Raw genomic sequence first — 27,338 nt, 5'->3', positions numbered from 1 at the left:
CGCCAATCGCCCTTTAGCCGTCGTCCGCGGAGCCCGACTACCTTGCGCGCGCGTTCCCGCTTTTCTGCGTGCCTGCGGCGCTGTGCTCCTGCAGCCAATCAGAACGCGAGGTCGCCGCGGTCGCCTCGGTTCGCGCGCACGCCCCAGAGCGCAGTGGGGGTGGGGGCTACGGGTGAATGGGAGAGTGAGCGGGGGCGGGCACGGCGGCGCGAGCCGCATGAATGAGAGGAACGTGCTCCGCGCGAGACGTCGCGCGCGCCCGGGCCAGGGAACCAATGGGAATGCCGGGAGGGCTAGAGAACCGGCACTGAGGGCAACGGCCGCGCGCCGGCTGGAAGACGAGCGTCGCCGGGCGGGAGCGCGCGGGAGCGGGGCGGGCGTGGAGCGTGCGGGGGCCGCGCGCTGCCTCTCAGAGGCCGGACGGCACTGCCGAGAGGCGGTGGTGACAACGACGGCGGCAGAGACGGGCACCGCGCCGGGGGTGAGTACCGGGGACACCGGCCCCTGCGGAACCGGAAGTGCCGGGCCTGTGAGGTGGGAGGGGAGAGTGACCTCTAGGGAAGGGGGACTTAGGAGGGGGTGGGGGGTGAGGCCCCAACCCTCCTCCGGGCCGGGTCATCGGTCCGCAGCAGGACCCGTGGGCCCCGAAACGGACATCGAGTAGAGGCCGGGAATCTATGCCTGCTGGGGCTCGGAACGGGTTACAGCCGGGCCGCCAGCCTCCGGACCTGGTCCTCAGCGCCTGGTACCCAGCCGCCGCCCCTTCCGCCCCCGGCCCCGCGCCCCCGGCCCGGGCTGTCCCCTGGTAGCCCGCTCCCTCAGCACCGGTGGGCCCTGCCGCCGTGGGATTCCGTCTTTTCGGGCTCAGTGGTGGTCAGTTCTGCCCCGTACGGTGATTCTCCTTGCTCCAGCCCGGCCGTGGGGACCCGGTGCTGTTCCCCTTTTACAAACACTGCAGCTTGGGTCTTTTCGCCTTACTCTGCTGATACTTATTTTGGCTCAAGCTTCATCCTGTTACCTCTTCTCTCCCATCGGTCTGCTTCCTCCCCCTACCCCCACTAACGGGGTGCTTTATGCTTCTAGTACTAAGTACTTTTTACAAGTGTACTTCGAATGTGTTTGCCAGTATTTTACCTATAGGAATCTCTTTGTGGGGCAGGGAAAGTGTTTTGTCCATTTGGCCAAATGAAAACCCGAAATGAGTAGTAAGAAAGTGACTTAAAGTTATTGAAAGCAGTTGTAATATCAAATATATATTATGTATTTTATACTGTTGACAATTTTTCTGCCTTGGATTTTTCACTTCCTGGTTAATGCCTTCTTGACCAAGTTAACCTTATATTTATATCCCCCTTCTTTCATCCCAGCATCCCTCTGTCCTGAATCACATCTCTTTAGAATGCTCACCTATTCTATAAAACCTGCCTAATGTTTTATTTATTTATTTATTTACTTATTTAGACATAGGGTCCCGCAAAGTTGCTGAGGGCCTCTTAAGTTGCTGAGGCTGGCCTCGGACTTGGGATTCTCCTGCTTCAGCCTCCCAAGTTTAAAGATTAAAGATGTAGATGTGGGCCACCACAACCTGCTTAATGTTTATAAGAATTGTTTTGCCATGTGCTTTGCTACCTCAATGTATAAAGATAGCGCACTCATTTTAAACTTCTGGTTGGATCTTTCTCTGATATCTTAATGTGAATTATTCCATGGCATCTGATACTTTGTATTTACTATCTTATACTATTACCTAATTTATTTTAACAAACATTACTTGTGTTGTCAGTGGTACAGCTTATATCCATTGACTTCTTTAAGGAAGTACTCATATTAAACTTTATTAAAACCTTCAAACTACATATCTATGTTGTTTTACCTATATACATATTTTCCTTTCATACATTACTCTTTGCCAGACTGATAGACATTCTTGTACACTTTTTGGTGCTGGTGTGGATCCAAATTGTTGGCTCTCTTGAACCATACCCTTCTGATCTCATCTCTACTACTGCAGCATGTCCTTCTGCTAAGACTTGGTGTGCCTTTATACCCAATACATTCCTAGGTTTTATCTTGTCTCTTTTAATGTACAACTCCTAAACAACTCAGATGCAAATCTCTTTTGTATCCCAGTATTTACTTCCAAAATTTCATGGCCTTTCATGACTCTGCATTACTCTGGCAGTATTAGCCCACTTTTTTTTTTCCTATGGAAAATATAATCTGCAATAATACCCGATTTCTAAAAACTAAATAAATAAAATTTAAAAATAATTTATGATGTTTAAATGATCTCCTACTCTAGATAAAATTTAAGTAGTGTAATTTTCCATCTTCTCTAATTTTGGGGGTTTTGAGGGAAACATTTGCTTTAATAGTACTGCTGTCTACAAATGAAGAATTTGCTTCTTAGGCTGGGGATATAGCTCAGTTGGTAGAGTGCTTACCTTGCATGCACAAGGCCCTGGGTTCAATCCCCTGCACCTCAAAAATAAAAAAAAAGAACTTGCTTCTTGTTGTTAACAGAGTTATTTAAGCCTTAAGTCACAAGTTTGGACTTTACTTAATCCTCTGTTTCCTATAAAAAAAAATAATCATAAAATAAGGGACTAAAGAGGATCTATTTTAGGAATATAATAATTTCTTGTAATCTCTGGGTCTTAATTCCATTTTAATATTGCTGTTTGAACCTCTGAAGTCCTACCTTTAAAGAAAGATGATGAATCTTAAAGGAAGGCACTTTTGCCTTCTGTGCCACAGGTGAGAGAAGAAATGATAAATTCCAGGTCATGTTTGTATTTTACTATTTGAATCTTCTGATATTTTTCATCTTTTCATTTGGTATTAAATGGTAGACTGAGGGGAATGAGACTGCTTTGTTTCAGAATTCTAACTTAAATAAAATTTTTGATTTGTAGATTTCAATTTATTACCATTGGGCATGTGGAATATTGAATGAGAAAGAGGGAGAAGGAGTTTGTGTCAGCAGAGGGGCATGTGAACTCTTGGGTTCTGAACCTGATTGCTCAGATGATTCAGTGGAATGACCTTTGGCATTCTCTACCCTTCAATTTTAGAGTGGGATAAGGGACTGTGTCACCAGATAATTTGAGTAAAGTACTTTGAGATGAATCCAGATGAAAAACAAGGTGCTGATGTTATTTTGCTACTAACATCAACAAAAATAATTGTTACTTTTTTTATTTTTATTTTTTACTTTAGGTGTTGGAGTGGCAGGTCCTCCAGCATACTAGGTAAATGCTCTTCCACTGAACAGCATTCCCCCACCCAGTTATATCTATTAATTATATCAGGTGTAGGGGGGCTGAGTTTACTTCCTAATAGGCCAATGTAGGAATAAATTATTGAATTGGGAAGAAAGGGACCAACTCCCATGGTAGACCAAGTTTCTCAAAGAGGACATCTCACCTTTTAATGTAAGAACATTTCTTGCTCAGGTCCCTCATTAAAAGGTGATTTCAGAAGAGTACAAATTCAGCAAAGAGACACAGAAAGGAAATGAGATTTGTTATCCTAATTCTGAAGTAACATTTTTCATTGTAGTAATAAATACTCTATTTGTCTAAAGAGGAATATCTATTTTAGGACTACTGCCCTTTACTGTTGTGCCCTTATTTGTTTTTAGATTTTTATATTCTTGATATTTATTACTGCCCATTTATGTAAGGTAAAATGGGCCCCTTACCGAAGCTAGTCCTTTGATAACCTTAGACCAGATAAAGCCATGTTCTCCTTCCAATCTGAACAGCACATAGAATAAGTGAAGGATTCTGAATTCATTTTCTTCCCAATTCAGAGTCCTTTCCCACATGTTAAGTGAAGTAGAAAGTAATCTTTCTCTCAACGCCCCCCCCCCGCCTTTTTTTTTTTTTTTTTAATACCTGAGATTGAACCCAAGGGTACTTAACCACTGAGCCATATCTCCCGGTCCTTTTTAAAATTTTATTTAGAGATTGGGTCTCTGGGTTGCTTAGGGCCTTACTAAATTGCTGAGGCTGGCTTTGAACTTGAGATCTTCCTGCCTCAGCCTCCCCAGCCGCTTGCTGTTCAAAAAGCACTTTTTAACAGAGTATCTGGTGGGGTTTTAGCCTGAGGCTCTTAAGAAAGGCCCTGAAAGAATTTCTTTGATTAAAGGTATTTGTATTTCTACAGGTGAGGCACCATAACAAAGTTGAACTCTGCATCTGGAAAGCCCAAGATTGAAGAAGAAAGATCAGAGACATTGACTAACCTGGAAACGGGAACATCTTTGGAACTTGGTTTTATCTACAGTAATCATTTAAAGTATCAACAAGTGGAATTAATTTCTTCATTTCATTCTGCTTATTAGGAAAAACATGACTTCAAGGATTTTAAGTTTCCCTTTAGTTTTGCATGAATTCTGTAGGAAACGGAGCCCTTAAAGGGCTTGGGAATAACAAGAAGAGATTGAAGACTGACAAGCTTGCTCTCTATTTTCCCTCCCACTTCAAAGAAAAGGATTTACAACTCAACCTTATAACAGCTGTTGTCCAGCTTTGGCCACCAAGAGAGAAATAAATAAAATTAAACCACCATTGCCAGATTACAAGCTCTGGTGCAGTCAAGGTGTGGGAGTGGTGACATTGAGAAGACTGCCTAAAAGGGACAAGGACTGCAATAGAGACAACTTCTCTTTAAAGCTGGAAGGGGCCCAGTTTCCATCTTGGATTAAAATAGAAACCCTGGGCGCACCTTTTAGGTGCAGCTCATATTTTGTGGAAGTGTGGTAGTCGTGGAGGTACTTTTGTATCTCCTCAGAAGAATTTTTCCTTGCCTAACATTTTCTGCCCTGCCCTGATATTTTCCCCCTCTTTCCTTATGAAGACCTGCCTCCATCTATGAGCTATATCTTGATCTCTGACTGTCCATGTTCTCCACCTGCAACATTTGCATGTGTACAGCCTTCTGTTTGTCTTCAATTTTAGAACTGTACAAGTTGTTTTTTAATTTTCCCTTCTGCTTTGTTCTGGGGAGGTGGTTATTCATCATTTGAAATCACCTTTCCCCCTCCCATGTGCTTTCCCTCATTTGAGATCTTTTGACTTTCAGTTTTATTTGGGAGGGGGAAGGGTGATAATTTTAAATTTTCTGTTTTCCCTGGTTTCCTTTCTTTCTATTGTTTCCCTCATCCCATTTTCTTGTCTGTTCTGCCGCTGTGTGGGCCTGGGCTATGCGGCAGGGCAGATCTCCCATCAGAGCTCCAACATGCCCGCAGAGTCTGGAAAGAGGTTCAAACCCAGCAAGTATGTCCCGGTCTCAGCAGCCGCCATCTTCTTAGTGGGAGCCACCACACTCTTCTTTGCCTTTACGTGAGTTTTCTCCCAGCAGTGGTATTGGGGGGGATGGGAGGCATTTATGGGAGGTGACAGAGTATGTCTTTTTGAGCTTTGCTAGTTACTTGCAAAGTTAAGTGACTGAGAGTGCTTGGTGTCTGATACAGGGAAATCCAAGTCCCAGAGATATGTAAGAAAAGTTGTTAAAATTTGTTGAATTTTCTACTTTCTCCTTTCTCCCTTCCTTTGGAATCATAAATGTCTTCATGTTTTCCACCCGTCTCCATCATTAATTGATCCTAAACTAGGAAGGAAGTGGGAGGAAACCCCAGAGATGCTTGTTGAAGAAGCTTAAGCAATCAAGTTTGTGAGAGAAAGAGACTCAGACTACAGTCTTCTGAAATTATAATGGTTTTTCTCAAGGATATCTGAAGCTTAGGTTTGAGATTGCAGAAACTGAGTGCTGGAGAATTTCAGAATTGATTTATAAGATATACCAATGGTATAGTTTTGACATTTAGTGCTTCTTGTTGTTAACAAAGTTATTTAAGCCTTAAGTCTGGAGAAGGGAAGACCACTGGGAAAGGGCAGCCTCTTTTATTTTTTGCAGTACTGGGGTTTGAACCCAGGGCCTCACATGTGCTAGGCAAGCACTCTTTCACTGAATTAACATCCCTAATTTCAAAGGACAGGCTTTATTTAGGAAGAGAGCCCTAGAATCATTCTATATTAGTTCCCACTGAAGAGAATGAGAGTAATTTTTTCTGTTCTTTTGTCCTGTTGGGAAAAGCAGTTGGAATTGAAAGATTTCCCACTTACGGGGCTGGGGATATAGTTTAGTGTTAGAGCACGTGCCTAATATATAGGAAGCCCTAGATTCAATACCCAGCACCACAAAAAAAAAAAAAAAAAAAATCCCATTTAGGATCTAGGATCTGCCTCATTCCCACTTAGCATCTTCAGAATTGATTCCTCTACTTTTTACAGGAGAAGAATGAGTGATTTACCCTTCTTTTATCCTCATTATTATAGCTGTCAATCCCCTAGTGAGCTTCTTTGCTCTTTCCAGTTTATAAATTTGCGCCAGCCTTCTGAACCTTGTATTGTTAAGTCATTGAGTTAGCACTCTAGCTGCAGCTCTTCGAACCATGAGAGCATGCTAGGTCTTTTGGGGAGATCACTTTGACATGGTTCAGGTTCAAACCTAATTATGAGGTGCTATTCAGAGCAATGTGAGGTAGCTGAGAAGAATGAATTGAAGTGATAGGGAATAAAAGCATTTTGAACTCACTGAAGCAGAATTGTTGGGGTGAAGACAGTTACACAGAAAGCAAATCTGAGATAGGAGGGAAGGAATTTCAGATACCAAAAAGAATTCTTTAAAATGTGGGTCACTTAGTCAAAAGAGTTAGCAAAGTGTTACCAATGTATTCCTATCAAGTTTTTAAACAAGAAACTAATCATTAACAAATGAGTATCAGCTTTGTTTTTACCTTTTTTTTTTTTTGTAATAGGGATCGAACCCAGAGATGCTCAACCACTGAGCCACATCCCCGGTCCTTTTATTTTTTTATTTTGAGACAGGGTCTTGCTAAAATGCTTAGAGCCTTACTGAAATGCTGAGACTGGCCTCGAACTTGGGATCTTTTTGCCTCAGCCTCCTGAGGGGCTACCCCCACATATCTGGTTTACCTCTTCCTTTGAAGTGTAGAGAAAGATTTTTTTTTGGCCCCCAGCTCTGTAACCTGATCATACTTGCCAAATCCCTCGAAGACCCAGAGACCCTGCTCTTCCTTCCTTTTTCCCTCTTTTGCTTTCTTTTTCCACTTTGCTTTCCTCCTGTCCCCCCCCCTCTCTTTTTATTGGGGATTGAACCCAGGGGTGCTTTACCACTGAGCTACATCCCCAAACCTTTTTTATTTTTGAGACAGAATCTTACTAAGTTGCTGAGATGGCCTCAAACTTGTGATCCTCAGTCTCTTGAGTCCCTGGTATTACAGGTGTGTGCCACCCTGTTGTACGGCAGCCTGTTTTTTGATATTGTGGATTGCTTCACCACTGAGCTATATCCGCAGACCTTTTTACTTTGAGATGGGGTCTTGCTAAGTTGCCTAGACTGACCTCAAACTTGTGATTCTCCTGCCTCAGCCTCCTGAGTTGTTGGGGTTAAAGGGATGTACCATCATGCCTGGCCAGCATGCTTTTCTTTATCTAGCTTCTCTTCATTATCTTGTTTAAACTCATCATGTTCAGTATTCTGTCCTATGTGCATTAACTACCAATAAGGAGGGATGAGTCTATAGTATCAGAACTTGTTTTAATTTTTGGCTTGATGTCCAATGAGTAGAATCAGAATTTTAACCAAGGGACATTTCTATCATATTTTAGTATACTTGTAGCAGTTGTGGTGCTGGGTCAGGAGGAGTATGTACTAGATCAATTTGACACCCTTAGACCTGCTTGATTTGGGAGAGTCTGTTTTGCTTTAAGAGGCAAAGCCCTTGAAAAAGCTAGGATATTCAGGAGTAAGTGATTTCTCTTTTAGACTGTCTGTTCTTGAGATAGAACATGCTGAGTCCTTGTTCTTAATTTGTTAATCTGGAGCCATTGAAGTGCCTGGCTGGTTATACCAGTTTGCCCACAAAGAGATGTCCTGACATGGGCTTTTTCCTCAACTGATAATTGAAGCTATTTAACCTACTTCTTATTCTTTGGTGTCAGTAAAGTAGGGGCTCTTCTTCTCACATGGTCTCTAAGCCCTGGGAGACAAAATTTTGAAGGACATTATTGACTCACTTTGGAATTATTACCTTTAATATAAAGTTAGAAGAGCCTTCTGTCATAACTGAAGTTCTTGCTGGCATTAGTTTTCACAAGAACAATTTCTGGGCTCCCTTTTCTCCCTAAAGTCTACTCTGCCCGCCTTGTGAATGTGTAAACGACCTTTTATATTACTCTATCACCTAGAAAGTCTCATCCTTTTCTCTTAGATAATAGTGTTTCCTCTATAAGCATGTATCTGTCAAGACCCCATTATTTTTAAAAACTTCTTCCATGGGTTCTACCCCTTTTGAGGTTCAATTCTTTGGAGAATTATCTGTTGAAAACCATATACAATCAAAAATAGAGTTCATGGTGTTATGAGAGGTAAGAGGAAGACTGTCTCTGAAACAGTTCCTGGGCGGGGCTTTAAATCTGTAACTACTCTGTCATCCACCTCCTGTTCTTTTCACTAAGCTACAATTGACCATTCTTACATCAGTATGGGCCCCAGGTGAAAATGACTTTGGGACCCAGGACTGGGAATAGGAGGAAGAGTCCCTTTCAGCTGGCAGACATAATTAGTGGAGGCATGTAATCCTCAACTAATTAGGAACAATTTACCCTCCATGTTTGTCAAGTAAGGAAACCTATGAGCAAAAATTACCAGTTGGGTTTGGTCATCAAAGAAATAGAGAAGTTTGCCCTAGAGAACTTTGAATAGAACAGTTGAGGTTTTCCTCTCAGCTGGATCCCTTTTATTCACTGAATTTGTCTGGTTCTAAAACTAAGCTTTGGTGGTTGGGGTCCTATCTTGATTCATCTTCATTATTTTCAAATGAGAGTGTCTGCTAAAGTAACCCATCTCCTCCCAGTTAGGTTGTAGCCTCTGCATTTAAGATAATGTATTTAGATCCTCATTTGTCATAGTTTAGTCTTTTTTTGTGACTGGCATGGGGAATGGTAGGTAAGTGAGATAAGCATCTTTTGGGGATCAGGAGACTGATTTTGGTAAAGTCTGTTAACCTTTGTAGACCTCAGTTCTTCCTCTCTATAACAAGGAAGTCAACCTAGACAATTTTATTTAAGCAGTATGACCCTGTTTCAGAAGAAACTTTCTATTGAACCCCAGTTTATAAAACAAAAGTAGGGAACCTATGGTTCATAGTAGGCTGACATGTGTAAAGGCTCAGCCACTTGCTGTTTTCCTTCCTGAGGTCCCCTGAGCTCTCCTTAAGGCTCCTGGCAACACCATTTGAAATCACCAAATTCGTCTCTAAAGTCTCCTCTATCTGTAAGTTAAGTGAGTGTTTCTTTTATTTATTTTTGGTACTGGGGATTGGATCCAGGGATGCTTTACTATTGAGCTACAGCTCTAGTCCTTTTAGTTTTTATTTTGAGACAGAGTTTTGCTAGGTTATTTAGGGCCTTGTTATGTTGTTGAGGCTGGCCTTGAACTTTTGATCCTCCTGCCTCATTCTCTGGAGTCCTTGGGATTACAGGTGTGTACTATTATGCCCTATTCTGTGCTTTATTTTGTCCATTTCTAAAGTTAAAGAGGAGGGAAGGGGTCCTGGTAATGTTTCAGGTGATCCTCTAAGGGTAGGACAAAAATCAGAATCGTCCAGAAGTACATGATGGTCTTTCCAGTGTTCCATCTATGGTACTGCTCCCTTTCAGTTTCTGCCTCTGGCCTCTTCCAACCCTTTTACTCATGGAGTTGGGCAACCTCAATGGCTCTCCCTGTTTTTTGTTTTGTTTTGTTTTGTTTTAAAGAAGGGAAAAGGTGCTAGCATCTGATTTGAATGGGAGCAGCCTCGTGATTTAAGGCATTTATTGAGCAGTGGTTGTTTCTTTCCTTCCCACCTGTTTTTCCTCACCTAGAAGTAAGTACCCGGGTCCTACATATGTAGCACTCAGTTGCTGAAGAGTCTATATTATAGAAATACCACAAAGCAAATGTTTTAAGAAAAATTTACCACCTGCAAGAGGAGAAATTGTCTTCCTGTGGAAACTTGAAGAAAGCGTTTCTAGATTAGGATCCCAAGGACAGGAAATGGGGCATTCATTACAACCTTTTCTCATCAACAAGGAACCCTAATCATACACTCAAGTAACAAGCTAGGCATGGGTGGAATGCATAGGCCTGTTCTTCAGGAGCTTAGTGTCTCTGTTTTTAGTGCTTTGAATCACTGATACCTCAGATTGGGGAAGTGGAATTAAAAATGAAGGTGGAGCTAGAATGATAATTGACCATGGTAATAATTAATGTTTTCTTGAGTCTTCTATCCAGTGAATGCAAAGTATTAATCCAGTTTGTTTTAGAAGAATTTAAGGATCTTTTCAAACATTTACCTTCATCCTCATTTTTGTGTTATGTAGCTTAAGTAATAAGTTTGAAAGTTTCCTGTGGATTACCTAAGGCTATATAGTGAAGCATCAGTTGAGATAGGATTAAAATCCAAAGCTTCTTGACTATTTTTTCTTTCCAGGAATTTGCACTGGTTTTTATAATAGGAAGTGTTAGGGAGAGCTAGAAAACAGGGTTTTAGATATGTATTAACACCCCTTCTTCCCAATTTTTTTGGCCTTGAAAACAGGAACGTTGAATGGTTGGCAGAAGAACCTGTTCTACCTGGGATGGTTTGGGTCTGAGAATCACATCAATGAGTCAGTCAGCCTTCTGGGCTATAGCCACTCCCTTAGCTTCTGGTGCTCTGTGATTATTACTATAGTCTGAGAACGAGCCCCAACAACTCCTTTCCTCAACTTTAGCCTCGTCTTTAATCAAAGGCATGGGATTCAGACAGGCCATTTGGGGTGGTCATTCAGCAATCAGGCAAAGTACTGAAGCAATGGATAGCCTCTTCTCAAGCCAAGCAGAATATGGGCTGTGGCAGGAACAGGCTTTGCTCACACATGCCCCTCCTTGGTGGTCTTCCCTCAGGCAGAGTATAAGGTTAGAAGGTCTCTGAATCTAGAAGCAAATAGTGCTCATGAAGTTGAGATACTTGTGTTGCTTGTAGATTCTGCTACTGTGGGGGCAGACTTTATTTTGTCAACAGATATTGGAACTCTTTTGGATTATACACTTATACAGAAATGGTTGATATCAGGAAAGTTGTAGGAGTAAAGTTCATCGTCCAGGGATAGGTTGGCAAGATACCCAAGAAATTGGGTGAGTTGCTTTATTTGGAAATGTAATTGAAGAAAAAGAGGGATCAAAAAGGTCAACACCTGGGCTACAAGGGGACTGGATGATTTACTTTAGTTTTTACTCTAGGTGGAAGATACACTTGCTTATTTCTTTTAGAAGCTCAAGAGGCCATAGTGGCCAATACTAGGAATTTAAATCATGGGCACCTCCATGTTCTAAGGATTTAATTTATTTTTCCCTTCTAATTATCTTCCCAGGCTGTAGGAGTGAAGTGAGTCACCCTTTCTCTTCTTCCCCAGGCGGAAATTGAAGCGACTGCTGAGTACTAGGGAGGGGCTCTGACCTGGATGACTGGTTTTCAGTTTCTCTCCCTCCCTCCTAAGGAAACCAGGAGGTCAGGCTTTAGGGTGGGGCTGTGCAGGAACTGTTTCTTGCTTGTATTCTACCCCACACCTTGGCAAGGGAACATCTTTTTGAACCAGAGAAAGAGGCTTCACAGGGGACTTTATTTAATGATAGAGCTGTGGCTGAGGGTCTGTTCTTTAAAATTTTTTTAAATGAATGGCTGAGTAGAATTGGAAAAAATAGATACTGGTAGTAAAGATTTGCAAGGTGCATTGTGACAGTTTTGTCTCTTATTTTTGGTCTTATAACTGTCCTGAATCACTCTTCAGTGCTTTGCTTTTTGTCATGATAGGGGACAGAACACCTTTCTTGACAGAATCCAGCACTGCTGTGGATTAGGCCTTCAGACTCATATACTCTCTTACTCTCATAACCCTTCTTCCTTTCTTTCAGTGAGCTCTTCTTCTGCCTGGTCCAGATAAAGGGGACAAGGACATACTCTGTCCTGATTCTGGAGATTAAGTTCTCAGCTACAAAGTAGATTAGGGCATTTAGCCACTGTCTTGTAAAGGGAAGTTCTCCCTTGGCTGAGACAGGAGAAGAGAGTGTATGAAACTCCTAATAAAGCAAGGCTCACATCAGAAGTTTTTATGAAACTTTGAACTCCTAGGAAACGAGCAGAGAAAGGAGGAATCCTGAAGTGCTTCTACTTAGACTTATCCTGAAAGACCTGAGCTTAACCTTGGATAGAAGCATTCTTGTGTTATCTAAAGCAGTTATCTATTGCAATTTCTTGATTTGAATGTTGTGGAATACTGGATGTTTGGCTAGTTTATTTTTCTATAGGATTTAGGGCTTCTTTGGTCTCATATGCTCTATTTTTTCCTTCCCCACTTCTTTGCTCCATTTTCAGATGTCAAAGGTGGGTCTAGTTCTATCTTGATAACCATCTTTGTGTTTTTTAAAATTTCCCAGTGTAGGGGACTAGCATTGAATAAAGCTCTTGGGAATAACTGACACCAGGGAGAAACATTAGGCAGTTGAGAGTGGTTTACAGCCAGTTGGGAAGCATGGAGGTAAGCCAGAAAGCAGGTGGAATCTCATGTTTTGGGTCAGTGTGCAGGTTAGTGGGACATGGCTGGGATCCAGAAGCCTCAGGCTCCTTCAGAGAAAGGAATGCAGGTGGTATCAGTTACATAGTCAGTCCCTAGTTCTCAAGTCTTGTTAAAAAGGAGATAAGTCCACATTCCAAAACATGTGGACAGACCTCTGGGGAATAATGAATCTAAAGAACTAGACCTCACTGCAGGGGGTTAAGATAGGACAAATTCTATGTCTCATATCTTGATCTAAAATGAGCAGTTCCTCGGAAACGGACTTGGTGGGAAGGAAAGAGACAATAATTTCAAATGGTAAAGATAAACCATGTAAGATTTATGTATGGGTATGGAGGCCGAATCTTCACAGAGCTTTGAATAATTGTTTTCAAATGTTAGAGGCAGCCCCTCATCTTCTTTATTATTTGTGTAGGTGTCCAGGACTAAGCCTGTCTGTGTCACCTGCAGTGCCCATCTACAATGCGATTATGTTTCTCTTTGTGCTGGCCAACTTCAGCATGGCCACTTTCATGGACCCAGGGATTTTCCCTCGAGGTAAGAGCTCTCCTCTCTTGGCAACTCCTTGTTGCTTTTAAAACATCATTATTTGGGCAGACATGGTTGATCTTGAGCCTTTAGAGTCCTAGGAATATGGAATACTTTTATAGTCTGATGAAAAGCAGGTCAAGAATAAATGTCATAACTTCTAACCATTTGATTTACTTTGGATCAAATCTCTGAGTTTTAGTTATTCATTCAGCAGAATTCCCCCTCCACTCCTCTTACTGGGGATTGAACTCAGGGATGTTCTTGCCACTGTGCTACATACCTAGCCCTTAAAAAAAAAAAAATGAGACAGGGTTAAGTTGCCTAGGCTTGCCTTGAACTCGAGATCCTCCTGCCTCAGCCTCCTGAGTAGTTGGTACCACTGTGCCCAGCCTCAGAAGAAATTTAGAGCATATGGGTTAGGTGATGTTGCTAGGTAATGCCCATGATAAGTTAGATTATTTTAGTTCGATGCAACTATAAAGGAGGCATGAACAAAGTTCCGTGAGAACATAGAAAAGGTAAAGTGATATCTGTCCAGAGAAATTGAGGGAAATGCTGCTAAAAGTAGAAGATGGAAGGAGGGGCATTGTTAGATCAAAGAAGCAGCGTATACAGAAGCTGTAGCCATCAAATGAAGAACTCAGTGGGAATGGAGCATTTAGTGATAGTGGCACCAGAAGAAGTAGGTGATAAACCCAGAACTAAGTTGGGGAGGACTTGATATGCTCAATTAAATGATTTATGTTCAATTAAATAGATGGTACAAGAATTCTTCCCTTCTTCCTTTGACAGTGAGAAGTCTTCTACCTTTTTTTTTTTTTTTGCTACTCAGGGGCACTTAACCACTGAACCACATCCCCAGCCCTTTTATTCATTCATTCATTCATTCATTTATTCATTCATTCATTCTACTTATGTAATACATGATAGCAGAATGCATTTCAATTCATACTACACATATAGAGCACCATTTTTCATGTCTCTGGTTGTACACAAAGTAGAGTCATACCATTTGTGTCTTCATACATGTACTTAGAGTAATGATGTCCCATCCCATTCCACCGTCTCTCCTCCCTCCATGCCCCCTCCCTTCCCCTCTCCTCCCCTTTGCCCTATCTAAAGTTCCTCCATTCCTCCCATGCTCTGCCCCTCATCCCCATTATGGATCAGCATCCACATATCAGAAAAAACCTTGGTTTTTTTGACAAAGCACTCTCAGACATACTGTTTTTTTCCCCCGTGCTGGTGATGAAACTCGGGGCCTAATAGGCAAGTGGTCTATTACTATGTTATACTCCCCAGCTCCAGACATATTGAATTTGAGGTAGTTATCAGTCATCCAGGTAGAATTAATTTAATTTTTTTTTTTTAAAGAGAGAGTGAGAGAGGAGAGAGAGAGAGAGAGAGAGAGAATTTTTTTTTAATATTCATTTTTCAGTTCTTGGCAGACACAACATCTCTGTTGGTATGTGGTGCTGAGGATCGAACCCGGGCCGCACGCATGCCAGGCGAGCGCGCTACCGCTGAGCCACATCTCCAGCCCCGAATTAATTTAATTAAGTGGGCAGTTTAGTAGACAAAAGACTTTGATTTAGGAATCTTCAGCTATATGGTATTTGAAGCAACAGGAGAAAGATTGTCTAGAGAAAAGAGAGTGATATTACAAAAGAACCAAGATTAAAAATCCTTTGGTTTTTTTGACCCTAGCCCTTTTTAAATAATTTATTTAGACAGGATCTTGCTTAGTTGCTTAGGGTATTGCTAAATTGCTGAGGTTTGCTTTGAACTTGCACTCCTCCTGCCTCAGTCTCCTGAGCTGCTGGTATTACAAGCATGTGCCACTGTGCCTAGCTAGAAGTCTTTAATTGGAGGTATCATGGGATCTGATTTCCTTTTACAAAAATAATTCTTGGGCTTGGATTGTGGCTCAGTGGTAGAGCGCTGCCTAGCATGCATGAGGCACTGCATTTGATCCCCTGCACCACATAAAATAAATAAATAAACAAAATACAACTAAATAATAATAATAGTAATAATTCTTATACGAATGTACAGATATACATTGGGTGGGTGTGACAATAATATAAACTAGAGGAGAACTTGAATTCATGACTAGATGTACAAAATTTTCAGATGTAAAGTCACCAGAATTGTTCATGACAGATTACTGGGGCAGAGTGAAAGGGTAAAAGAATCTACTGCCATGCCACTCTGAGTATGCCTGATCTTGGAAGCCAAACAGGGTTGGAACTAGTTAGTACTTGAATTGGAAAGGATGAATGAATTATCTAGAGTAATTTCAAGGTTCCTAACTTATGGGATAAATTGGATGTTAATTTTATAAACTATAATATGAGATAGGAATGTTGAACAAGTTTGAAGGGAAGACAAAGCACTCTCAGCATACTGTTTTGTTTTTTCCCTATGCTGGTGATGGAACTCAGGGCCTTGCATGTGCTAGGCAAGTGGTCTACTTCTGTGTTATACTCCCAGCTCCAGACATATTGAATTTGAGATAGTTATGGGTCATCCAGGTAGAGTTAGGCAATTTAGTAGACAAAGACCTTGATTTAGGAATCTTCAGCCATGTGGTATTTGAAGCAACAGAAGAAAATTGTCTAGAGAAAATAGAGTGAGATTACAAAGAACCAAGATTAGACCTGATCAGCACTGACAATTATGTAATGAGCAGAGGGAAAGGAGCACCTATTGAAGAGAGATTGAACAAGAATGATAAAGAGGACAAAGTGGGAGCTAAGGAAAATTCATGAAGTAGCAGTGATTGGTAGTACCAGAAATTGAGAGATCAAAAGTATGAAAACATACAACTTCTCATTGTTTTGGTAATTAAGAAATAATTGATCTTAACAATGCTAGTCCTAATAGTGTGTGTATCATGAAGAATGGTTTGGAAGGCAGTTAATGAGAAATGAGGAAGGAGTGTCAGTACTAAAATTCCACTTTCAAGAAGTAAGCAAAGAAGGCAGAAATGGAATAATATCTTATAGGAGAAGAAAGAATTTTAGGATACAGAAGACTTTTTAACATGTTTGTAGGATGAGGAGATTGGACCAGAAAAAGAGAGTGAATTTGTAGAGAGAGGAGATGTTTTCTAGTGCATATTGGAAGGTTATACATATAGGAGAAGGAGGCTGTTCCTGGGATAGGTGAGAGTAAGAACCATCATGAGTGGAATAAGAGGTGAAGGGAATAGAAGTAGACAGAGATTACTGAGGATATCTAATTTTTCCTCTTAAATGATAGGTTATTTTGTAAGAGCCAGACACTTGGGGTTGGGATAGCAACTGTGAGATGAGGTTTTTCTGGAATTCATTGTGCTCCAAGAGCCTGCATCAGTGTGATTAATTTCATCATTTGTGACTTGTGAGAGGAAGGAACTTGGTGTCCCTAAAGGCAAGGAGGGCTATTTTAGTGAGCCTTTAATGCTCATTCATCAAATATTTAGTGATCTATTATATGGAAGTCATGACAATGATCATTTGGGATGATTTCTTTTAAAATGTCATTGCTTTCAGCTAGGCACAGTGGCACATGCTTGTAATCCCAGCACCTTGAGAGGCTTGAAGCAGGAGGATCACAAGTTGAAGCCAACCCCAGCAACTTGTTGAGATCCTGTCTTAAAGTAAAATAAAAAGGGCTGAGATGTAGCTGAGTGGTAGAGCAGCACCCTAGTTCAGTTCCTAGAATAAGAAAAAAAATGTCATTGTTTTTAAATAGCTCAGTCTAAGCTAGGTGTAGGGATGTATGCCTGTAATCTTAGCAGTTTGGGAGGCTGAGGCAGGAAGATCACAAGTTTGAGGCCAGCCTCAGCAATATAGTGAGGCCCTAAGCATATTGAGACCCTGTCCCAAAATGGAAAAAAAAGGTGGGGGTATGGGGCTGGCATGTGACTCAGAGGTAAAGTGCCCATGGGTTCCATTTCCAGTACAAAAGCAAAACAAAACAAAGCAAATTAAATAGCTCAGTCTAGAAGGGAAGGTAGAAGATATTTATTTATTTGTTTATTGTGCTGGGAATGGAACGCAGGGCCTCAAGTATGCTAAATAAGCACTCTACCACTAAGCTACATCTCCAACATTTATATAAATACACTATATGATAAGTTACAAGAATAACCAAAGAGCTATTACAAAAAGAAAGAGTTAATTTCTGTTAGATGATGGTGTGGAAAAATCAGGTGTGTCAAAATAACTAGCATTTGAATTTTTTCCCTTCAAAAGAAAAACTCTTCATTTAAAGTAAAGATTTGGAGCTGTAGTGTAGCTCAGTGGTAGAGCACTTATCTGGCGTGTGTGAGGCCCTGGGTTCAATCCCCAGCACCACCAAAAGTAAATCTATAAATAAAAATAATAAATGAACATTTTGAGTGAGGTACTATCGTGCAAGCCTGTGGCAACTCAGGGCTAGAACAACACTACTGGGAGGAAAAAAAAATCACCATTAATAGAGTAGGGGAAAACATTTAGGGCAGGGGATTTGTATGTGGGAAAAAAGTTAATGTTACCTTTCTTGGATCACTGTCATTCAGTCGTGTACTTGTAGATATTGAACTATTAATCAAACTCAATACTTAATAAAGTTCCTAGTTTCTCTCATGCATTAGACTATGAATTCCTCAAAAGTATAAGCCATATTTTAAACCCTAGTGCTTACTATAGTTTTGGCATAGTTGTTTTATAACTGATTTTTTCCTCTCTATAGCTGAAGAGGATGAGGACAAGGAAGATGATTTCCGAGCTCCCCTTTACAAAACAGTGGAGATCAAAGGCATCCAGGTGCGCATGAAATGGTGTGCCACTTGCCGCTTCTACCGTCCTCCTCGATGTTCCCACTGCAGTGTCTGTGACAACTGTGTGGAGGTAAGAGTCTAGGTGGAGTAAGACTTAGTGCTTAGCCTAAGTTGTTTTCATCCTAACCACAGAATAGATTCTTGGCCTTAGATAAAGTATAGTTTTGCTTTGGCTCTCTGTCTAGCTCTGTTAAAAGGTGTTAGCAATGAAGTAAGTACATGAGAAACAGAATAGGAATACTCTTGTCATTTCAGGAGGGAAGCTTTATCCTGGTTGAATATAATTTTTTTTCAACATAAGATTCATAGTTTCATCTTTCCATCCCTTGGCTCATCTTTGTCCTGGCTTTGTGTTATTTTTTGCTTCCATAAAATCATGTCATTGCATTAAATTTTGTATTTGCGAGACAAGGGATTGAACCACTGAGCTACATCCCAGCCTTTATTCTTTGAGACAGGGTTTCACTTAATTGCCCAGTCTGACCTTTGTGATTCTACTCCATTAGTTTCCCAAATTGCTGGGATTATAGGTATGCACCACTATGCCTGGCTTGCTTTCCAATTTTTGTTAGATTTTTCCTCCCAGCTGTCCTCCCTTGTCCCTTATCTTTTTATCTCTTGTTTCCAGTTCCTTATTATTTACTGTAAGAATTTACCTGCCATATTTTCTTTCCAAAGTCTCTTATGAATCTTAAATGTTTTGCAAAGGCTTTGATGTTTATCCTTTTTGGGAAGTTCCTTGGTCACATTGGATGAACTTTTGGCTTTTTTTTTTTTGTGTTAGGAAATTGAGTCCAGGGACATTTTACCACTGAACCACATCCTAGCCCTTTTTATCTGTTATTTGAGACAAGGTCTTGGTGCTCCCAGGCTGGCCTTGAACTTGAAATCCTCCTGCCTCAGCCTCCCAAATTGTTGGGATTGCGCAGCAACACCTGGCTTGGCCTTTGCCTTTGTTCAAACTCCAAACGGTCTCTCTTACAGATAATATAGAGCAAGAGAAATTGCTTGAGCCTGTTTTTAATTTTGCAAATAAATGGTAAACATGATCATAAATTACTAAAAGTAAAACTCAAGTTCTGCCTTTTGTTCCTCTTCTGACAGAAGTGATCTAGTCCTGTGGTCCAAGGATGCTTCTCAGTGTCTGTTTTTGCCTCTAGGAATTTGATCATCACTGCCCCTGGGTGAACAACTGTATTGGTCGCCGGAACTACCGTTATTTCTTCCTCTTCCTCCTTTCCCTGACAGCACACATAATGGGGGTGTTTGGCTTTGGCCTCCTTTATGTCCTTTACCACATAAAGGAACTCTCAGGGGTCCACACGGCTGTCACGTATCCTTCAAGAACTTTGGGTTGTGGAACGCTGGCATAGGGAGGAATGAGAAAAGTAGAATCCTGTGGTAGTGACAGTCAAAGGGAAAATAACTACAGTAAGGTGGTTAAGGAAGGCAAGATCACATTGCTATTTTCCTTGACTGTTTGGCAACAGAATGGCAGTGATGTGTGTGGCTGGCTTATTCTTCATCCCAGTCGCTGGACTCACAGGATTTCATGTGGTGCTGGTGGCTAGGGGACGCACAACCAATGAACAGGTATAGGGAAAAGTGACAGAAAATCCCTAAAGAGCAGGGCATGTCTTAAGCCCTCTGATGAGAGTGTAGCATAATATTTCTACAAGTTGAGGCTTAATGATTACTTTTTATTATAATTCAGAGATTAGTGGTAGGAGGTGAGGTAGGGCTGTTTTCTTAATGAGCATGAGAACAGAGGCCATTTCTTAGTTCACATTTGTGTACTACACAATTTAGGCTTTGAGTTTATAAAAAACAGTAAAAGAGTTGGGCCAGCCCTTGAGGAGTGTATAGTGCTGCTTAATGGAAAAAAAAAAAAATTGGGCATATAAAAGTAGCTAATTATAAGTGCTTACTCTTGGATAGTCTGCTCTCTATATCTGTGGGTTCTGTATCTGTGAATTCAGCTAACCCCAGATGGAATATAATTGGGGGAAAAAAATGTCTGCACACTAAATATAGACTTTTTTTGACATTATTCCCTAAATAATGCAATAACTTGACACAATATTTACAGTGTATTAGAAAAGTAATCAAGAGATGATTTAGAACATATGAGATATGCAGGGATTATGTGCAGATACTGTGCCATTTTATTAAAGTACTTGAGCATCGGTGAATTATTTTATTATTCAGTATTCAGAAAGCTACTTACCCCATTTTACATATGTAAACTGATAGCCAGCTATCATGATATAGACCTAGGATTTGAACCATCAAAAGTATAAGCTTCTTGATGGTAGATTTGTGTTTTAGTCATTTTTGTATCTCCCAGATAATGGGTGCCTAATAATTTTCTGTCAGTTTGTTTTGGCCTTTGGGATCAAGGTTCCATAATTGACTGATTGGGTCCTTTTTTCCTGTCTAGGTTACGGGTAAATTCCGGGGAGGTGTGAACCCCTTCACCAATGGCTGTTGTAACAATGTCAGCCGTGTACTCTGCAGTTCTCCAGCACCCAGGTATTCCTAACTGTTTTGACTAAAGTTAACTCTCAGACTTTTGTCTCCTTTGGGCTTAATCTGGTATGGGGAAAGTCTGGTGGGAGATGGCCTTTTAAGAAGGGTTTTCTGTGTTAAAAAGGGACATCTCTGCAAGAGACAGACATACCTATTCTTACATGGACTCTGTGAGTTCAGTTGATATGCTTGAGGTAAATTCCTTTGAGGCTTCAGGATGAATAAGATTTTGACTAGAGTACCACGAGCTGGGTCCCTGCTCATAAAGTCGTAGTCTTTTAAGTCTTGCTGTGTTATGGAATTTAATAAATTGATTTAGGGCTAACTTTTCTCTGACCTGCTAGGAACTTTTTTGGGGGGGGGGGGAGTTTCTGGGGGGATTGAACCTAGAGCCATGTAGTCTATTCACTGATCTACATCCCCAGTCCAGGAATGTTTCTTGTAAATACATCACACATAATAGGCAATCAGTAGATTTTTTTTTAAGTTGGACATAATACATTTATTTATTTTTATGTGGTGCTGAGGATTAAACCTAGCACCGCGCATGTGCTAGGTGAGCACTCTACCACTGAGCCACAACCCCAGCCCCAGTAGATATTTTTAAGTGAGTTAATGAAAGCCTTCTCTCTTTTTACACTTAGGTATTTGGGGAGACCAAAGAAAGAAAAGACCATTGTAATCAGACCTCCTTTTCTTCGGCCGGAAGTGTCAGATGGGCAGATAACTGTGAAGATCATGGACAATGGCATCCAGGGAGAGCTGAGGAGAACTAAGGTGAGGAGTTTTGGGAAGTAAAACTAGGTAACTTGGGGATATCGCTCTCATGGCAAAGAGACGGGAACTTGCTTTTGGTTTACATCTTCCTTTTAGAATCACTGATTTGTGTTAAAATCACTTAGATACAAATCTTTTCTTCATTGGACTTTGTGACAATAGAAATTGAACTTGTTCATTTCCCTGTCTTCATAGGATTTCACAGCTTGCAGATGGTAGAAGCTCAGCAAGCAATTGTTGGTTGAAATGAACAAATACATGACAGAATTAAGTTCTTCTTGAACACTTTGTCCAAAACTGTCCCCAAACTGACTCTTGTGCTTTGTCTTCCATTCCCATAGAAACATATAATTGACTTTCCAGTACCTCTTATGCAAATTTAATACTTCGAGTTAACCAAATGACCAGTTCTTCAAATCTGATTTTACCTACCATAATTTTCTAGTCTAAGGGCAGCCTGGAGATAACAGAGAGTCAGTCTGCAGATGCAGAACCTCCACCTCCTCCTAAGCCGGACCTGAGCCGTTACACAGGGCTGCGAACACACCTCAGCCTAGCTACTAATGAGGGTAAGTGCTTCCTTGATCTATGAGATCCTAGAACTAGAAGACTGGTATGAGGTTACTTCTGTAAGACATAAAGAAAACAAGTAAAGGCTGGGAGATTCTACTTGTGTTGTGACTAAGAACACCCAACAGGAAATAGTAATAGTGCAGCTTTCTTTGAATAGCTGGAAGAGGAAGGATGCCATTTAGCAAGTTGGCAGTGAACTGGATTTTTGTGGGGGAAATGTCAACTTCTAGACAGATCAGTGTGTTTCCTAGGACCTGTTTGGTATATTCACCCACTTTGAGTTCTGGACTGTTTTTTTTTTTTTTTCCCCAGTACTGGGTTGAACCTAATGGGTATTGTACACTGAACTATATTCCTAGTCCTTTTTAAAAATTTTGAGACAGGATCTAGCTTTGGTTGGCCTTGACTTTGAAATTCTCCTGCCTCAGCCTCCCTCAGTAGGATTGTACAGGTGTGTGTGTGTGTATGTATGTGTGTTACTAGGGTTGAACCTAGGGGTGCTTTACCACTGTGCTATGCTCCCAACCCATTTTTAATTAATTAATTAATTAGTTAATTAATTTTGTACCTGGGATTGAACTCGGGGGCACTCAACCACTGAGCCACATCCCCAGCCCTATTTTGTATTTTTTATTTAGAGACAGGGTCTCACTGAGTTGCTTAGCACCTCATCATTGCTGAGGCTGCCTTTGAACTCGAGATCCTCCTGTTTCAGCCTCCCTAAATTTTTTATTTTGAGACAAGGTCTTGCTAAGTTGCTTAGGGCGTAAGTTGCTGAGGCTACCCTTGAACTTGCAATCCTCCTGCTTCAGCCTCCTGAGTAGCATGAGCCTGGCTCCAGCGAGTACTTACTCTTGATTTCAGCAAAATTACGTTCCTTAGAGTTTTTCTTTTGCTGGGTATATCTGTCTGTTCTTATTTTCTCCTTCCTCCATATTTTAAGGAACCCTAGGAATATTAAGAGAATAGCTTATAAGTGTTTTTCCTGGGCTTTTCTACCTGCAGATAGCAGCCTCTTGGGCAAAGATAGCCCCCCAACACCTACCATGTACAAGTATCGGCCAGGTTACAGTAGCAGCAGCACATCAGCCGCCATGCCTCATTCCTCCAGCGCCAAGGTACTGTGTACTCTAGAAGTGGGGTTGTAATATACACCAACTCTTTGGGGGAAAAAACAAGCTGGTGAGAAGGAAAAGGCAGAAGGGAGGAGAAGAAATGGAAGATATTTTATGAATTGTTGGCCTTAGTAGAACTGAATTTCCTTGAAGGTGTGTCCTTTATCAAAGAAGGAGCTACGTGTTATCATATAGCATCGATTATAGTGGTCGGATCTGATTCCAAAACCTAATTCTGCCATCATAAGCAAGTTACTTACTTATACCTTCTCCAAGCCTTATTTTCTGCATCTTAAAATGAGAGATTATTTATTCCAGTTCATATATATCTGAGTTAAGGAGTTAAACCAAATAATGCATGTAGAAGTTCTAATCATACTACTGGCATATAATTCCATTCTTGACTCTTTTGGCTCTGGGATCTAGTATTAGTCACAGAGGAGCACTAAGTTTGTTTTACTTTCTTCCTTAGTTAAGTCGTGGGGACAGCTTAAAGGAGCCAAACTCAATTGCAGAAAGCAGTCGCCATCCCAGCTATCGTTCAGAGCCCAGCTTGGAACCAGAGAGTTTCCGTTCTCCCACCTTTGGCAAAAGCTTTCACTTCGATCCCCTATCCAGTGGTTCGCGCTCCTCCAGCCTCAAGTCAGCCCAGGGCACAGGTTTTGAGCTGGGCCAGTTGCAGTCCATTCGTTCAGAAGGCACCACCTCCACCTCCTACAAGAGCCTGGCCAACCAGACACGCAATGGAAGCCTATCTTATGACAGCCTACTCACTCCTTCAGACAGTCCTGATTTCGAGTCAGTGCAGGCAGGGCCTGAGCCAGACCCGCCTTTAGGCTACACCTCTCCCTTCCTGTCAGCCCGGCTGGCCCAGCAACGGGAAGCCGAGAGGCACCCACGTTTGGTGCCAACCGGCCCAACACACCGAGAGCCCTCACCAGTCCGTTACGACAATCTGTCACGCCATATTGTGGCCTCCCTCCAGGAACGAGAGAAGCTGCTGCGCCAGTCACCCCCACTACCAGGCCGTGAGGAAGAACCAGGCTTGGGGGACTCAGGCATTCAGTCAACACCAGGCTCAGGCCATGCTCCTCGTACTAGTTCATCCTCAGATGATTCAAAGAGATCACCCTTAGGCAAGACTCCACTGGCACGCCCAGCAGTCCCCCGTTTTGGCAAACCAGATGGGCTAAGGGGCCGGGGGTTAGGATCCCCTGAACCAGGCCCAACTGCCCCATACCTGGGCCGATCCATGTCTTACAGCAGCCAAAAAGCCCCACCTGGTGTCTCTGAGACAGAGGAAGTGGCCTTGCAGCCATTACTGACACCCAAGTAAGTATTTGTACCACCCTGAACCTCAGCCAACTTAAAATTAGCATAGCACCATGCATAAGGTATCAGGGCTTTGCCGGTGCATTCTAATATATGTACCCAAGGGCATCCCTGATAGCTCCTCATTTTCATTCATTCCAGCTGCCTTTGGATATTTCCTCCCTAAGAAACTAATAATTAATAATTAATTAGTATTAATAATTAATACTAATGCTGTTTTATAAAAAATTCTGACGATCAGTGTATAAGATAGCTGCTATTAGAGTGAATAGGGATATAGGGAATCACCCTATTTTAAGCATGGCAATAAAATGAGAGATTATTTGAATAACAAAAATACATAGAGAAAAGTGCATTTGTTTTCCTCTTAACCAAATTTTAAACTGTTTACCTTACCTTTATTTTATGCCCCACTTCCTGACAACTGCTTTTTCTTTCCTTCCCAGAGATGAAGTACAGCTCAAGACCGCCTACAGCAAATCCAATGGGCAGCCCAAGAACATAGGCTCATCCTCTTCTGGCCCAGGCCAGCCACCTCTCAGTAGCCCCACAAGGGGAGGAGTCAAGAAGGTGTCAGGGGTGGGTGGTACCACCTATGAGATTTCGGTGTGAGCCTTCGGCGGCTCTCCTCCCCCCCACCTCTGCGCCTACACCAAAGGGCCCCAGGTGGCCACCTTCCTTCCCTCAAGGGGCTCCCCTCCCCTGCATGGACATTTTTTAAACCACTGATTCCAAGGAGATGAGGTGCGTTTTATAAAATGCAGTGGGGTTGGGGAGTTGGAAAGTTGGGGCCCTGAGACTGGGGTAGCAATCCCCTTTTACCTTCTAAGACCTTCCCTTCCTTAATCCCTGGACCAGACTCAGTGGACATTTGTGCAATTGCTCGCCCTGGAGGGAACCAGATCATTTTTAAAACCAGAAATAATTTTTTTTATTATTGTTACGGATTCTATTTTTTTCCTCTTCTGCGTTACCAGGTGTGTGTGTACATATATATATATATATATATATTATAAATATCAAAGAAATTATATATCTATCCTGGGATGGGAAAATGAGGGAGGGATACACGAAGGAAAGGGGATTCTACTTTTCCCCTTTCCTCAGACCAGCAGGAAAAGAGACATCCAGGTCTTCCTTTTTTCCCATGGTTCCCTCTTGTCCCAGTTACCAACTAAGGAAATAGCACCCCCTGTTGGTGCTGATTAGGAAAGAAACCTGGGGAGAGGTGAGTCTGGGATCTTGGTCAGAACAGACTTGGAGAGAGCTAGCTTTCAATGTTCATTGGCATTTAATTTCCCCAGGAGAGGGGTCAGAGCTCCATGACACTGGTGGTGGTGATGGTGGTGGAGGTGGAGGAGGATCAGGAAGAGAACTTGACCTAGCTCAAAAAATAATACCGGATAATCCCCCTTCTTGGGGGAGAGGGATTTAGAGTGGCTTCTTCAGTGAGCCCCTCATAACTTCCCCCTAGCTTACATGGTTGATGTGATTTAAAAATCAAAGAAGGCCAGGAAAGAAAAAAAGCAATATTTTTCATCACATGCCAAAAATGGGATAGAGCAAAGGAGTGGCAGGCCTAGGCCCCTCCGAGTATCCCTTAGGGGTTACCCCTCAGCCCATCTAAGTATGGTGCTGGGTAGAGGGGATACCTGGGTTCTGACCTCTAAATAGGGAAGACCCCAACCTCTACACAGAGGACCTTTTATTTTTTATTCTGATTAGCCATTTTAAACCAACAAGGAATAAAAAGAAATCCTGATCTAACCAGCTCCCAATGACTTGTGTTTTGTCTGGTTAAAGTAGGGTGAATGATCTCTGGTGGGAAGTCATCACAAAGAAAACCTCATCTGCTTCTCTGGTCTCAGCCATCTTTAAGCTGGACATAAAGAAATTTACGTATAACAGCAGCTCCTGTTTTTATTTGGGTGAAACTTTGCAACTACAAAAAACTTGTCATTTCAAAGCTTAGGGAACTCTTGTCACAGTTGTTGTTTGTCTCTGAAAATAAGGTTCCTTTTGGATACAGCCAAATGTAAGACAGTATGAATGCAGGTTGACTGGATATGGGTGGCAGGTCAACCAATTAACACACATTGTCTTCTATTTGTCAAAAGCAAAGGATGGTGCCCTAATTTTAAATAATCATCTTCAGACACTAGATTTCAAGAAACAGGCCAGAACCCTGTTTTCACTCTGTAGCATCAACTCTTTCCTGAAGGGAACTGAATGAGTGGTTTTCTACTCAGAGATCTGGTTCATAGCAACTGATTTTAACTGTTTTATCAGACATTACTTCAGGTCAGTGCTGCACACTGTTATCCTCCCAACTCTGGAGGCTGAGGTAGGAGGATCACAAGTTCAAGGCCAACCACAGCAATTTAGTAAGACCCTGCCACAAAAAGGGGGACTGGGATTGTGGCTCAGCAGTAGAGTGCTTGCCTAGCACGTGTGAGGCACTGGGTTCAAGCTTCAGCACCACATAAAAATAAATAAAGGTATTGTGACTAAATACAATAAAAAAAAATTTTAAAAGGGGTGGAGCTGGGGATATGACTCAGTGGTAATGTGCCCCTGGGTTCAATCCCTAGTGCCCACCCCCATCCCCAAAAGAGAACCAAAACCAACCCCCCCTCCCTTTTTGAGGCACTAGGGATTGAACCAGGGCCTCTCCTATCTTATGCAAGTATTCTAACACTGAGGTACATCCCCAACCATTTTTACAGGGTCTCACTGAATTGCCCAAGCTGGCCTCAAAATTGTGATCCTCCTACCTTCTAAGTAGCTGGGATTCCAGGCATGTGTCACTGTGCCTGGCTATTTTACAACTTGATGGCTATTTTAGGCTGCCTTTATTGTTGCTATATTAGAAACTTGGAAGTGTTTTTCAAAGCAGCCAAATAATTCCAATTCCTAACTAAGGAAAGAAGCAGGTAAAATGATTTTTTAAAAAAGACTAGAAGTAGGCTGAGGTTGTAGATC

General features: G+C 41.8%; 1 protein-coding gene across 8 annotated transcripts; it reads left to right on the top strand.

The window, feature by feature from the left end:
- The first annotated feature begins 239 nt into the window (after positions 1-239).
- Zdhhc5 (zDHHC palmitoyltransferase 5) lies at positions 240-26,738 on the top strand. Of its 8 annotated transcripts, none has more exons than XM_026406493.2 (13): positions 240-481; positions 3,220-3,251; positions 4,171-5,348; positions 13,105-13,226; positions 17,943-18,100; positions 19,191-19,363; positions 19,521-19,623; positions 20,471-20,562; positions 21,204-21,336; positions 21,782-21,905; positions 22,915-23,027; positions 23,497-24,356; positions 24,803-26,738. In XM_026406493.2, the coding sequence occupies exons 3-13, from the start codon at positions 5,245-5,247 to the stop codon at positions 24,966-24,968; spliced, it is 2,148 nt and encodes a 715-aa protein (XP_026262278.1). In that variant the 5' UTR covers positions 240-481; positions 3,220-3,251; positions 4,171-5,244; the 3' UTR covers positions 24,969-26,738. The 8 variants fall into 8 exon arrangements, with proteins under 8 accessions (XP_026262278.1, XP_026262277.1, XP_026262282.1 ...); XM_026406497.2 differs by lacking the exon at positions 240-481 and adding an exon at positions 571-745; XM_026406496.2 differs by lacking the exon at positions 240-481 and adding an exon at positions 760-873.
- Positions 26,739-27,338: the final 600 nt, after the last annotated feature.

The sequence above is a fragment of the Urocitellus parryii genome, chromosome 4 (assembly GCF_045843805.1).
Source record: "Urocitellus parryii isolate mUroPar1 chromosome 4, mUroPar1.hap1, whole genome shotgun sequence".
Lineage (NCBI taxonomy): Eukaryota > Metazoa > Chordata > Mammalia > Rodentia > Sciuridae > Urocitellus > Urocitellus parryii.
This window is presented reverse-complemented; position numbering and strand designations above follow the sequence as displayed.